The sequence below is a fragment of the Aptenodytes patagonicus genome, chromosome 4, assembly GCF_965638725.1.
Source record: "Aptenodytes patagonicus chromosome 4, bAptPat1.pri.cur, whole genome shotgun sequence".
In the NCBI taxonomy this organism is placed as follows: domain Eukaryota; kingdom Metazoa; phylum Chordata; class Aves; order Sphenisciformes; family Spheniscidae; genus Aptenodytes; species Aptenodytes patagonicus.
Window position 1 is genome coordinate 69,468,927 of NC_134952.1, and position 12,628 is coordinate 69,481,554.

Genomic DNA, 12,628 nt, shown 5'->3' on the forward strand with positions numbered 1-12,628 from the left:
TGGCCTTAAAATATGGCACAATATTCTGAAGAATAATTTTGTTTTATTTCACTCAAAGGATCCAGTTCTGCCCTCAGAGGTTCTGTGTGGACTAGTCTCATTGGTCTCAGCACAGGTAGTGCCTAGACAACCATTTTGGAAATGAAGTCCAGTCATGGATGAGTCATCACAAAGTAAAGTTACTTCAGAAGAGGGTGATAGATCTTCAGCATTTGGAGAAGCCATCTGAGTGAATATTTAATTTTGTCCCTGTTCTTTGCTTCAGTCAGGGAAAAGCGGCTGAAACTATTAAGTACTTGGGAGAGTTTATGAAGGTTGCTGAGAACGCTCATCTAAGCCAAAGCCTGGTGGATGCATGTGTATTACTTGGGAATATTTACAATGAAAGAGTAAGTACCGGTTGTAGTAATGATGTCAAACAATTGGGTTTAATTCATGGTAAAAATCTGGTTTTGCATACGAGGTGACCCAGAAGGATTTGATCCAGGTATTGTCTCTTACAAGAGTTACCAGAGAAGATACTGTGTGACTAAATAAAATGTGCCTTAAGTTTTTGGGTAAGGTGAAAATTTCACACCATATTTAACACCTCGGGTTTTGTTCTAGAATGGGTGAATAAAAACTCCAAATTCAGATTGTGACAAACTTTGTGTTGTGAAAAAGCCTGCATCCAAATCACCACTGGGGCCACATATGCCCATAAAGAGTCATCAGTTAATGCAAATGGAATTTTATTGTACTATACATTGAAATTCATGCTTTTTTAAAATGAAGGTATGCTATATTGCATACTAATAAGCAGTTTTTAATCTTAGCTTGATTTCTTCTCTACATTATCTCAGCCAAATTTATTAAATGGCTGCTAACAACAAATAGTTCGGCAAAGGTCTGTGTTGGTAGTGGAAGGGCTTTCTCTTCTATATGCCTCCATCCAGCCTGATGGCTTTGATTTGGCCTGTTTAAATCAATAGATAGGCAGTGACGGACAATATTAAGCTAGAGGCAGCTAAGAAACTCCCTTTATCATAGTTTCTAAGGTCTTTTGAAGTGCTTCTTTCTGACCCATGTGCCAGTCTCTGAATTGTTCCTCTGGGGTGGACCCTGCAAAGGCAGCAGTTCTGTTGGCTGCCTGTCTGGGTAGGGGTTTCCATGCTTACTCTGTCCCTTACTGCATCTAGAGATGCAGCACTTGCACTGCAGTAGCACTTCGTTCTTGAAATCCGAAAAGTTAAAAACATTACTGCAGAAGTGAAAGATTCACGTTGAGCCCTTTAACACCTATTTTAGAGCTGAAATGCTACATGAAATTATTTAGATACAATAAGTAATAAAGACAATTTGTTCTGCAGACTGGAACTGTGAAAATTAGGAAACACTTTCACTATGAACAAAATAAAAATAGAAATACCCTTTCAAAATCACCCTTTCTAGCTTCTGTTGCCTGGGGTTTTTTGTCAGAATTTCTTTTCTTTGTGTAATATATTGAACAGGCTACTTGCCCCTCTTCACTTACACTACCAACAAATGCCTTTTTTTTCTTTCTGGATTCCTCTTACAGAGAACTCCCACTACCAAAGTTGCTGGCCCATTTTTGTTTCATAAGCAGTAGAAAAATTTCTTACTCTGTAATCTCTAAATTAGCCTGAGAGTTTTCTATTTACCTATGTTCTTAGCATAAATGCTGAATTTCCCATTGAAAACTAAGTTTTAAAGTCTTTGAGAAATTGCTGAAGTAACTTTAAAATGGATCTGAAACTTAAAAGTAGGGTGATGTGACACTGTGCTTAATTATCCTACTCCGAATTTGAAAAATAATTAACTAAATTCTGTTTAACTACTTCTATATTTCACTGCTTCTGCCACCATCACTAATAATCAATTCTATGAGAACTGATATTTTAAGAATTAACCTCTTTTTGGTTATTCTCTAAATTCTCTTTCTCAGTTCAGAATTTGCTGCCTTGAACTGGGGTAGTGGTGTAGAAGGGAAGAAATGTAGTGACTTTATCTTACTAACTTTCATAAAATATGTAATTTAAACAGATTTAAAAAAACTCTTAAACTTTTACAATTCCCTATTTTCTATACCATTTTTTCTGCAAAGTCAGCAATGTTTACCAAAACTGAGTCTAAATTAACATTTCCTCTCTTGGATTACTGCCTGCTTGGTGTCAGCTGTCATCACCAGTATTATCTAAGTTAAGTCATTATTAGGGTATTTTTATTCAACTCTGTACTTCCCCCGGTGGTACAATTTGCAGTAGTACTGTCCTTCTCATCGAATTAAAGATATCTCTATTTATATCCAGATCTATCCTTGGGGACCTTTAGTAAACCGGGGATATAACTTCTACTGTTCTTCCCAAAGTGACTTTGACCAAATTCACTTTGCTCTGTCCACGCTGTTGCTGTATCTTTACAGTTCTGCCATCTCACTATTCCAATACCATCACTGTCTTTCTTTAATGCTGTGCATTCAGTTGTACACTACAGACTTTCTAGTCATGATTGTTTTACCCATGTTTCTTGTTTCCTAAAATGCCTGGGTTTGTGTTATGCGTGAGGTCTAATTTTTCCCAGTTTGTTAAGCAGGTTGGTTACTTAATATGCAAACTCTGATGGAGTTAACATGACACAATCTGTCATTTCTCATTTCACTTTTCTCAAGTTTCTTAGTCTGATTTGCTGCATTCCTTTCACTAATTGCATCACTTAACCTATTATAGTTCTCATGAGTATGGTAGGTAGATGTTTCTGCTTTTTACCTATTATCCCACTGCTTATCATTCTTCATTCATTGCTGTGTCCTCATAGGCCTAATTCTGCTCTCCTGCTGTGTTAAAAAAAGCCTAAAGACTACCTGAATTTCTATTACTCTTTTCTCCTTTTTTAATTACAGGCACATTTTAGTAGTTATACAAATTTTGATCCCAAAAAGTGGTATCAAGAGCAACAGCTATCAGTTGGAGTTCTCTCCTCCTGGTCTCTATGCAGAAGAGAATTTCAATCTTACTAAATCAAGCTGAGAGTGAAAGGATAAGACAGCTCTGAAAATGTTTTCAGTCAGGAACTTTGTGCCATCAGGGCAGCAGAATTCCACACCAATTGGAGAAATGGAAGGCGTCTTCCAGGGAGCAGGCAGGCTATAATTAATGTTAATGATAGACATATAGAAACTGCCACAAGAACTTTGTCTAGCTCTGACAATAGCCAGAACTAATTCCTTCAGAGTAAAGTAAAGGATGGACAGTTCCATAATGACTTGCTGCCACAAGACCTTTTTTTGCCTTGTCTTGTTTGTTGATTTTTATTTTTTTTTCACAAGGATGTCCAACTTTCTTCTTCATAGGCTTGTGATCAAGATTGTCACCATAAACGATCCACTAAGAGGAAAGAGCTACCTGTAATTATTTTTTAATTTCTTGCTCTTCAGTTATATTCAATTTGTCCCTATTCTTCTATTGTAGTTGGTAGCAATTTTCAGTCTATTCCTGGTTTATATTTGCTGTTTGGCATATATTTACTTTGTCCATTTTTATTAATATACTGTTTATTTACATAGATTGTATCTACTCTAGCTTTCTCCACTGCATTCTTGATGCATCCTAATATTTTGTTTGACCTTACTAGATATTAGAGCTGTTTTCCATTTAGGAGAAGCCACTGCAGAGCTGCCCATGTTATTTCAAGGCCACCTTCCTGAACCTGAGTTAATTAGAACCCACTAAAAGTTACAAAAAGTTCAAGCGGTATTCATTACCTCTCATTTTCTAAAAAATTAATTTCACTTGCTATCACATAACCACTCAGGTAGTATCATTAGGTCCCTTTGAAATTCCTCAAAGCCTTGCAGAAACCTTCCTTTTTTACCTTTTTTTAAAATCTTGGCAAAATTGTCATCTGATTCTTTTTCTATAGTAATTAAACATTAAACAATACTGATACTAGAGCATAAAGTTATTGCACACTGCCATGTATAATACCAACACAAAATGTACTACCTTTCAAGCCTGGATTACACTACGTAGTTTTAATGAGAGGTGTAATTTATTTCCCAGCAATTCAATCTCTTTGTCTTTAGATTTCTTCAAATCTTTTATTTATGCTCTATTTAGGTCTGGTGGTATGCTACTTTTTTAATTAGAAGCTTGCTCCTGCAACTCTTCTTTTGACTCCATATCTGATGGTAACTCAAAGTAGCTTCATGGCAAAGAAGAAATATGCAAAAGATGAAGAAATATACCAAGAAATATTCTCGCTTTTCAGCAGTATCCTTCAGCCTATCATGATTTTCCCTACTTTTCTCTTTACTCTTCTTTGGTCAAGAAGTTGAGGAGTTTTCTTTCTACATCTCACATAAAAAATAGTTCTTGTTATACGGTTTTTAATTCCTCTTAAGGTATTATCTGCTGTAGTTTATATTCCTTTTTACTGGATTCATGAATGTTGGATTTCTGTATTCTGCAGGATAAAGAGATAAATTATTTGGGTTTTCTATTTAGCAACAGTTGTCTTATATTTCTCCTACTGTTTCTCTTTTTGTGAGTAGGAATATCCCTGGGTTTTGGTTTACCCCTTCTTCCCCCATAAATCTGTAGGTTTTAATTTCTGCTCTTTTCCGTGCTTTAGGTCCATCATTTCATTATCCTCTTTTTTTCCATTTTTAAGATTTCTTTTCTAAAATTTAGTATCATAATAGTAAATTAGGACCTTTCCTCCCACAGAGATGTTAAACTTAATGAAACAATAGCAATAATTTCTAAATGGCCTGGCTGGAATCAGTATTAATACTTAGCATTGATATACTTAGATTTGTATGTTCAAAATACTACACAGACAACCAAAAAACAATTCAGTTCCTGAGAAGGATATGAGCAGTGTTATCTGGACTTTAGAGGTTAGGAAACAGCAAGGGAGAGTGATTTGCTTAATACCATGCCATGAGTCATTCTGTGGGCTGGCCTCTCAGCTGCAACATCTCTGAGGTGCCAGAGGAGCAGGCTCTAATGTCAAGGTAAAATACAGGTCACTACAAGTAGTTCTTACAATTCTTTTCTTTTTTTCTCTTCTTTACTAGGGGAACTATAATGAAGCTTTTGAATATTTCAGTCAGGCTTCTGAGGCAGCAAAAACTTTAAATAATTTGCCCTTAGTGGATGAAACAAAGACTTATTGTGGCATTGCAAAGGCTCATAAACTGATGGTGGCGTTTAACAGCCATATAGAAGCAGAAGATCCCATCAGCCTCAAGTACCTGCTGGCATGGAAGGAGAACAGAAGTGACATGTGCACTGACCCTCTTACAGTCGGTAAGACATTGGTTATGAAACACATTAGTGCTGTATTGTCCTCAACGGTTAAGTCATTTTTCTTGTCGAGTTTTATTAAATTATTTCCTGGGTTTAATCCTTGTACTGAATGGAGGTTAGATTTACTCCTTCGTGTGCTTATTTTAAACGCTGAATTAAATAGGTTTAAATACAATGTAGCAGGGAGAAACAGATAGTAGTAGTTGCTATGGATGGTAACTTACTTTTTTCAGTGCTGTTTTCCAAAACATCACAGTTACGGGCAAACAATGATGTATTAGTTCAGTCAAATATCATTATTTTAATCTTTAAAGAAAAAAAAAGTCTTCATTTGCTGTCAGTTTTTCAAGTGCGTCCAAAAATAAGTTCCCTGTTACTAAAAGTAAGAAGTAATTTCTGCTTGACATAGTGGACATAGTTCTGAATTCAGAAGAACATGCTGTTTTATTTTTGGCATCCTTATACTTGACATTGGATGGGCAGAAAAAAAAAAAGCAACTCTATGATTTCTTCACTGTGTTTCCTTGTCTCAGATAAAGAGTAGAGGAGGACTTTGTGTGGAGTAGACCTCTTTCTTCATGGGTTAGATTTTCTTTACTTTTTTGCCCTGTACTATATGTTAATACAGGACAAACTGAATTATGCATTATCTCCAAGTATTGATAGTATTGAACTGTATTGTACTGGGGAAGGAAAAGGGGTAAGTCTACTCCATCTTAAAACTTTCCTCTCTGCATTCCTGTGGGGAGTGTGAATCTGGAGTATAGTGGAAATAAATGACAGCTGGGGTGAAGTCATAATATGGAGCTTCAGTGTTACCGTGTCCAAGTTCCCTCAGTTATCATACTCTCAAAGACAAAGAACTGCTTGTCAGCTGTTTTCTTGTGTGTCTTTTCCTTTCATAGCATTGGAACAATTAAGTATAGCTTCAACTGTGAATTTTATATATCAAATAAGTGGTTAATAGCCTGGTAATTGAAGACGTTAGTGGTTTAACAGGAGCCAGAATACCAGAGGCAACACTGGAAGCAACTGAGAATTGTGGAACGAGGACATTCATTGGTGTGCTGAAGAGATAACAAATTAGATAGCACTCTGTTTATAGCTCCAGTGAGGGTAACAGGGCAGTTCTTGCACGATAATAATGCGTTTCTTTTTCAATGACTATATATATATATATTATTTTTGCCTTAATAACTGAATATCCAGCACACTCACAGACTTTGTTGGCTGGCAGAGTTAATTGGGTGCATGTCTTCTGCAAGGGATAGTAAGTTTCTAAGACCTGTAGTGCAGATGCCAAGAATTCCAACAGACATGGTCAAAGAAGAATCCAATGTCAAGCAATTTTATATGCATTTCATATGAGGATCATTAGCTGTAGCTGATGTAAATAGGAGGCCAACAAAAATCAACAATGGCAAAATCAATAAAACAGGAGCCTCGAAGAGATAGGATGTATCTTCAACATGTACTTTATTTCTTGCACCTAAAGAGGTTTTCTGTTCAACTTTTACACATCGCTTTCTCCAGCCAGTTGTGAAACTCATTTATATCCTGAAATGATATGTGCCCCTTTAAGCTCAAGCTTCATGCTCCTCTTTAACAGTACTTCAGGGATAAAAAGCCTATGATTAGAAAAGCCCTTTATGTCCTGGCAAGCATGTTACCAGAAACAAGTTTTGCCTGCTGAGATTCTCCTCCTTCTGTATTACTGCCTAGTTTACCCTCTGTTACTTTCGGTATTACAGTTTTCATTTTAGTTCCAGTTAACTCCAGGAACCCTGTGGCTACTGCATATTTAGCAGCTCTTCCAGTTCAATATCATTCTTCTCATTAGTGGTCCAAGCTTACTCTCACGATACCCAGATTACATCCAGGAAAACATAGTGTCACACTGTCAGCACAATCTGTAACATTCTTCACGGTTTGTGTGCCAAATCTCTCGTTAGTACTGGCATTACATTTTTAATATCTTTGTCTGGCAAAACATGACCTGGCACCAATTCAATATTAGGATTCACTGGCTTTGAGTTTCAGGTACAGCCTTTATCCTACCTTCCAGGAGAATGTCTGTGCCTCCTCTGATGAACTCATCACTTTGGAAATTCCTGCTGTGATAATAGAACAGTATTTCTAGCTCTTTCAAAGAGCTCAACATCGATAATCTACTAGATTTTTCTGTCTTTTTGAGGATAAAACAGCTAAAGACAAGATACAATGGTAGTTCTTAATCCGTAGGGGAATTTAATGAAAGGAAAGAAGGAAGGTAATAAGTTTTTATTTCTAACTGTTCTGACTGAATAATTTTTCTGTGACAAAAAAATGAGTAGTTTCTGTATTCTTAGGCAAAAGAAATACTTAGGCTAGTGGAGGAACAATGACATTTAAATTGAAGTACTGCCATATACCTTATGTCTTTCAACCAAGGCTTATTTTCTAAATCAATCATTTCAGTAACCAGGCAGGAAGAACCATTAATTACTCAATTTACCTCAACATTTATTAATAAAATGGATGTTTTGACCAAAGTTGTCATGGACAAAAGGGATGGGATTGTCAGAAAACAGCGTTTATAAATGCAAAAGGATGTGTGTTTCTATCTGCTGCATTTGACTCAGTCACCTGACTTCACTTATAAGAGAGTTATTTATGCCATTGTGAGATGCCACTGCAAGAAAAAATACGTTTTTATTGATCTTTTCATGTTTAGTCAAATGTATAAAAAAAATAATTATCAGCAGAATCAGTAGGCAAAAAGGCTTGTGACTCCATGTTAAAGCCTAAAAAGGAACCCACAGCATGGCTAACATTGATGAGAAAATATTTCACAGGTCTTTCAATAAATAATCTCTTGACTTAGTGCCTTCTAGTAGGGAGAAGAATAATTAAAGGTGCTGAAGGCAGGAAAATTTTGGATTAGATTTTGGATATTGATTACATGAAATGCTGACCAGGAATTGTGTTTTCTGTGAGTCTGACAACTCTCAATCCAGGTCATTGTATCTGGCAGGGCTGTGCCTCAGCAAGGGGCCTTGGATGCTTGAAATCATCTAACCACTTTTAAGAGTAGACTTAAAATGTATTGTTTTCCTCATACTAAAAAGTCTTCAGTTGTTTTCTTGAGAAATGTTATGTGCTTTTGACCACAATTTAGATTTATATTTCTTGACTTTGGAGAACATAGCAAAATTGATACATTTTACCGTAGGTTTTCTGTGTTTGTTTTGTTGGTTTTTTTTGTAATAGCTACAAATGCAGCATAACTGATTGTCTTACCCGTATCATCAATTGTGAAGTCTTATGATCAGTGGAATTATCTTGTACCATCAACTTCAGCATGATCAGGACTATTTCTAGCATTCCACACCTGAGCAGCCTTCAACGTGATTTAAAATGCATGCACCAGCTAAAACTATAGCTTGGAAAATACAATCCAATGAGCTTTTGTTCTTACTCCCAAATATGTAGTCCCTCAATATTCTTTCTCCAGCTCCCTCTCATACATGTGTGGAATGGTACATTCCATAATGTGAATGTGTCCTTTTAGTTGTGTAAAAAGTTAAGTTGTCATCCTACCAAGTCACATTTTTAAAAGCTCTTTAAGATGTTTTATAGTCATTTCTCTGTAAAAGATGTGGCTAGCACAAAATTGTTAATGTGTTGAAGAATAGAGATCTTACTGGGTGCATTTTAGATTGAGCTTGTATGTGACTTTGTCATTCATTAATAAAAGGATTATCCCTAAAGAATGGTAAAGTCAGAAGTGAGATATGAGATCAAAGATTACACTAAAGAAATTCTGTTAACATTCCTCTACTGTAACTTACCACAGCCCTGTAATTTATGGGCCATTTTGGTAATAGTGTCCAACAGTAGAACGGTCTGCTTCATAATGTGATAAACTGCTTTTTTACTGTCTCTTCTTTCTGAAGTACAGTAATTCCAGGAAAACTTCTAACATTACAAATCTTGTCTTTCCTCCATTAATAAATTACGTTAGTTACCTCAAATGCATGCTAAATAAAACTGTTATGCCATGGCATTGTACCCAAAATGCTTGGCTGTACTTTAGCAAATCAAAACCAATCTTCATCAGGAATGTGCATTATAAATTATACTTTGTATTTGCCCAGTAAATGTTCATTGGTGGTAGCAGATTTTTTGATCTGAGAACATTTAAGAGAAAGAAAAGATATGGTGCACTGATCAAAACTACAAAAATAGCAAGTCTTTGTACCTTACACAGATATACATCCATAAAATACTTCTTATATGATGTCAGTGGAAAGGTAGAGGCTTGTGTTAGCAGGTTTCTTTCATTACATACTTCACATCTAAAGCTCTGTCATAGATTTTGGCATATCATAATACTGATGTGGGACTATGGTGCACATGCATGCGCTCCCTCAAAGCCACTGTTTGTGTGTCTGTTATATTGTTTGGCTCATTTATTACTTAATAAGGTCTATTCTGCAGTTAGCATGTACAGAAGGCAAATATATAGGCTTGTAGGGTGACTGAAATTAGCATGCAGTCTTAATATTTTCTTTTAACATGTTTCTTCTTGATAGTATGTTAGTGGGTTTTGTAACTAACTTGTTGAGTAAAGATCATTGAATGTATGTGCTGTCAGTGGCAAAGTAGCTAGACTGAATTTGAACAGGCCAAACTATGATTTTCTTCCCAATCACTGCTGTAAAGAAGATGGGAATGATTCAGACCCTCATTTTGGGAGGCAGAGAGCATGCCCGAGCCTCCCAATGACCTTCTGGGCCCCTCCGCCCTCTCAGACGTCTGTTCACTATGCAAGAGTCTGGAGAGAGGATCTGTAACAGACTCTGCTTCAAGCTCTATATGCTTATGATTTATGTCAATAGCAAGTTATACAAACTGAGAGTTTATTTAATTTTTCAGAATATATTGTTAATATGACCAAAAATAATGAGACATGGAAAGGATTTTAGAGGCAGATTTATATCAGAATATTTATCAGAAAATACAGCTGAACATGAAATAACGGAATTATACACTTGTTCACACTGTAAAATAAGAACTATGATTTCAAATTATGGAAAGGAGATGTGTGACCAAGTACAGACTCCAAGGCTGTCCCTGTGCCAGAGGCACAAAGGCTCACTTCTCAATAAGCATGTTTCAACAGTAGCTCAAATGCTTCAGTGTCCCCTACTGAAATTCACAGTATGGTTTCTGTGCATTTTTGTGGGGTTTATCAAATAGAATAATTTGCTCACTTCTGGAAAAATACTGTGGTTAGAAATGCCAAAATATATACATTTAGAAAAATGATTAGCAAAAAAAAAAAGTTTGGAGGTGGTTCTGTCATTATTTTTTTTTCCTTAAAATTTTCTAAACTTGTACTGCCTCTTCTTATTCACTTCACCTAGCACTCATCAGTTGCTGAATTTTAGTTTATCTCACTTTGAATTTTAAAAAATCTCAGCCATTTTTTGTACTGCTGTACCTTTGATATTAATGCAAATTACCTTAAGTAAATGTTGAAGAACAGCATGCTTACGTATAGGTGTTGATGACATGGAACAGGTGTGTTTCAGAAAATCGGCTTATGTGGTTCATATATCTTATGTTATTTATTATTAACTGGGCTTTGGTTTTTAAGTATTTGATTAAGTCTGCTTAGTGATATACTCTGATATTTTTAGAAGGTGAGAGTGATTATTGCTTGAACTACGGAAAGAATCAAGTGTGAAGAGAAGAACTGAGGGTGGCAGGGAAATTTTTCGGCCATTGTGATCAGTGGCCGGATGCACCGGATTCCCAGTGAAGAGTCTGAGAACACCGTTTAAACATCTATGTCAGTGTTGCCGTGAGTGCAGTAGCTTGTTCTGTTTTCTGCTGATGGCTGAAGTTTGTCTGAAAAAACATGACAGGGGAGTGCTGATACTCAGTGTCATTATGCTTTGTACAAATGCACTATCCAGTTTTTTTTTCCTGTGATTTCTTTTTAAATACTGCCTTAAATAATTGGGAGTTGCTAGACAGGATCAGATCTAGGCCAAGTCTGTGGATTGGCAGTACCAGATTTGAGAGGAGGGTTTGTAGAATATTTTAATGTTTAACCATGGAATAATGTTTTAGGAGAAGTTTCTTCATAGTCTTTGCCAAGAGTCAGCAGTTCTTGTATGTCTACGTGGTGTTATAACTTGAAAAAGTTCACTGTCATCCTGTCTAATTTGATTGTGAGTGTTCTTGTCATCTACAGTTATACAAAAACATCTTAACCAGAGGAGAATTTGGATCTCATCTAGATTTTTCTTCCACCTGATACTTTCTATGGAAACATCTAAATCTCACCATGCATTTGCTTTAGACACATCCTGTGCTAAACATTGTTGGCATCCAGCTGTGTTTTCTCAGACAGGCTTTCTAGATCAGCAGAAAATGGTTCCCTAAGTAAGGTGAATTGTTCTTTCTTGTGGAAAAAAAATGTTGGAAGTGGTGTTCAAACTACAGTATATTGTCAGACCCTTTAGTGTAGCTTTATGCACTGAACTAGCTTTGTAGCTAGTGTAGCTTTGTGCACTGCACTGTCAGTACTTCTACCAAAAGTGGAGTTCCTTACCAGTTTAAAAAGTGAAAATTCTCAGGGCAGAAGCTCAGTCCTGCTCTGATTCTGTAGGACACTTGAACAGTGCAAAAAGAAATTAAAGCTCTTGCCGGACCACATTAGGTCACTTCTGTAGAAATCCTTGATTTGGAGGCACCTAGAAGTTTTAGGTTCGCCTGCAGTCCAGAGCATAAGAAATGCATTGACAAAGAGGAGAGTCATAAAGCAGAACAGCTGGCAGCTGCTGTGCTCTGGCAGCCCCTGATGGTTGCAGGGCCAAAGGAGGAATAACCAGTTGGCATACTTTGAAGTGGCCCTAGGGCTTCTCTGCATGTGCCCATCATAGGCCCCTTTTCTTTGCTGCATACACGAGCAGAGATGTCTCTGGTGGTTTTATGCTCTTGTTCTCAAAAGGGAAAATTGATCCTCAGAAAGAACCAAAGAGCAGACTTTTATGTTTTTGTTTAATATTGAGAAGGTTGTTGTCATTTAGACTTCATAAAGAACCTTTTATTGGTGCTGTCTGCAAACATGCCAACTGAGAGAGATTGACCTCAGGCCAACATGAAAACAGTTCTCTGCTGCAAACCCTTCCTTACCAAAAGCTCCCCAACAATCTTTGGACACAGAAAATCAAAGCCAAGACAAAGAAACTGTATTCAGTGCATATTTTCTGTAACAGAACCCTTAGGTCATCTCAGAAGTCACAGTCAGTTTATCAAACACCTTC

General features: G+C 36.6%; 1 protein-coding gene across 1 annotated transcript in view; it reads left to right on the forward strand.

Annotated features, from left to right (window-relative positions):
* The window catches only part of TTC29 (tetratricopeptide repeat domain 29), a 133,657-nt gene that overhangs the window by 79,355 nt on the left and 41,674 nt on the right, over nucleotides 1-12,628 (forward strand). The window contains exons 8-9 of the mRNA XM_076337661.1: nucleotides 266-389; nucleotides 5,078-5,309. Of these exons, the coding sequence (XP_076193776.1) occupies nucleotides 266-389; nucleotides 5,078-5,309 (356 nt within the window). The remainder of the gene's footprint in view (nucleotides 1-265; nucleotides 390-5,077; nucleotides 5,310-12,628) is intronic.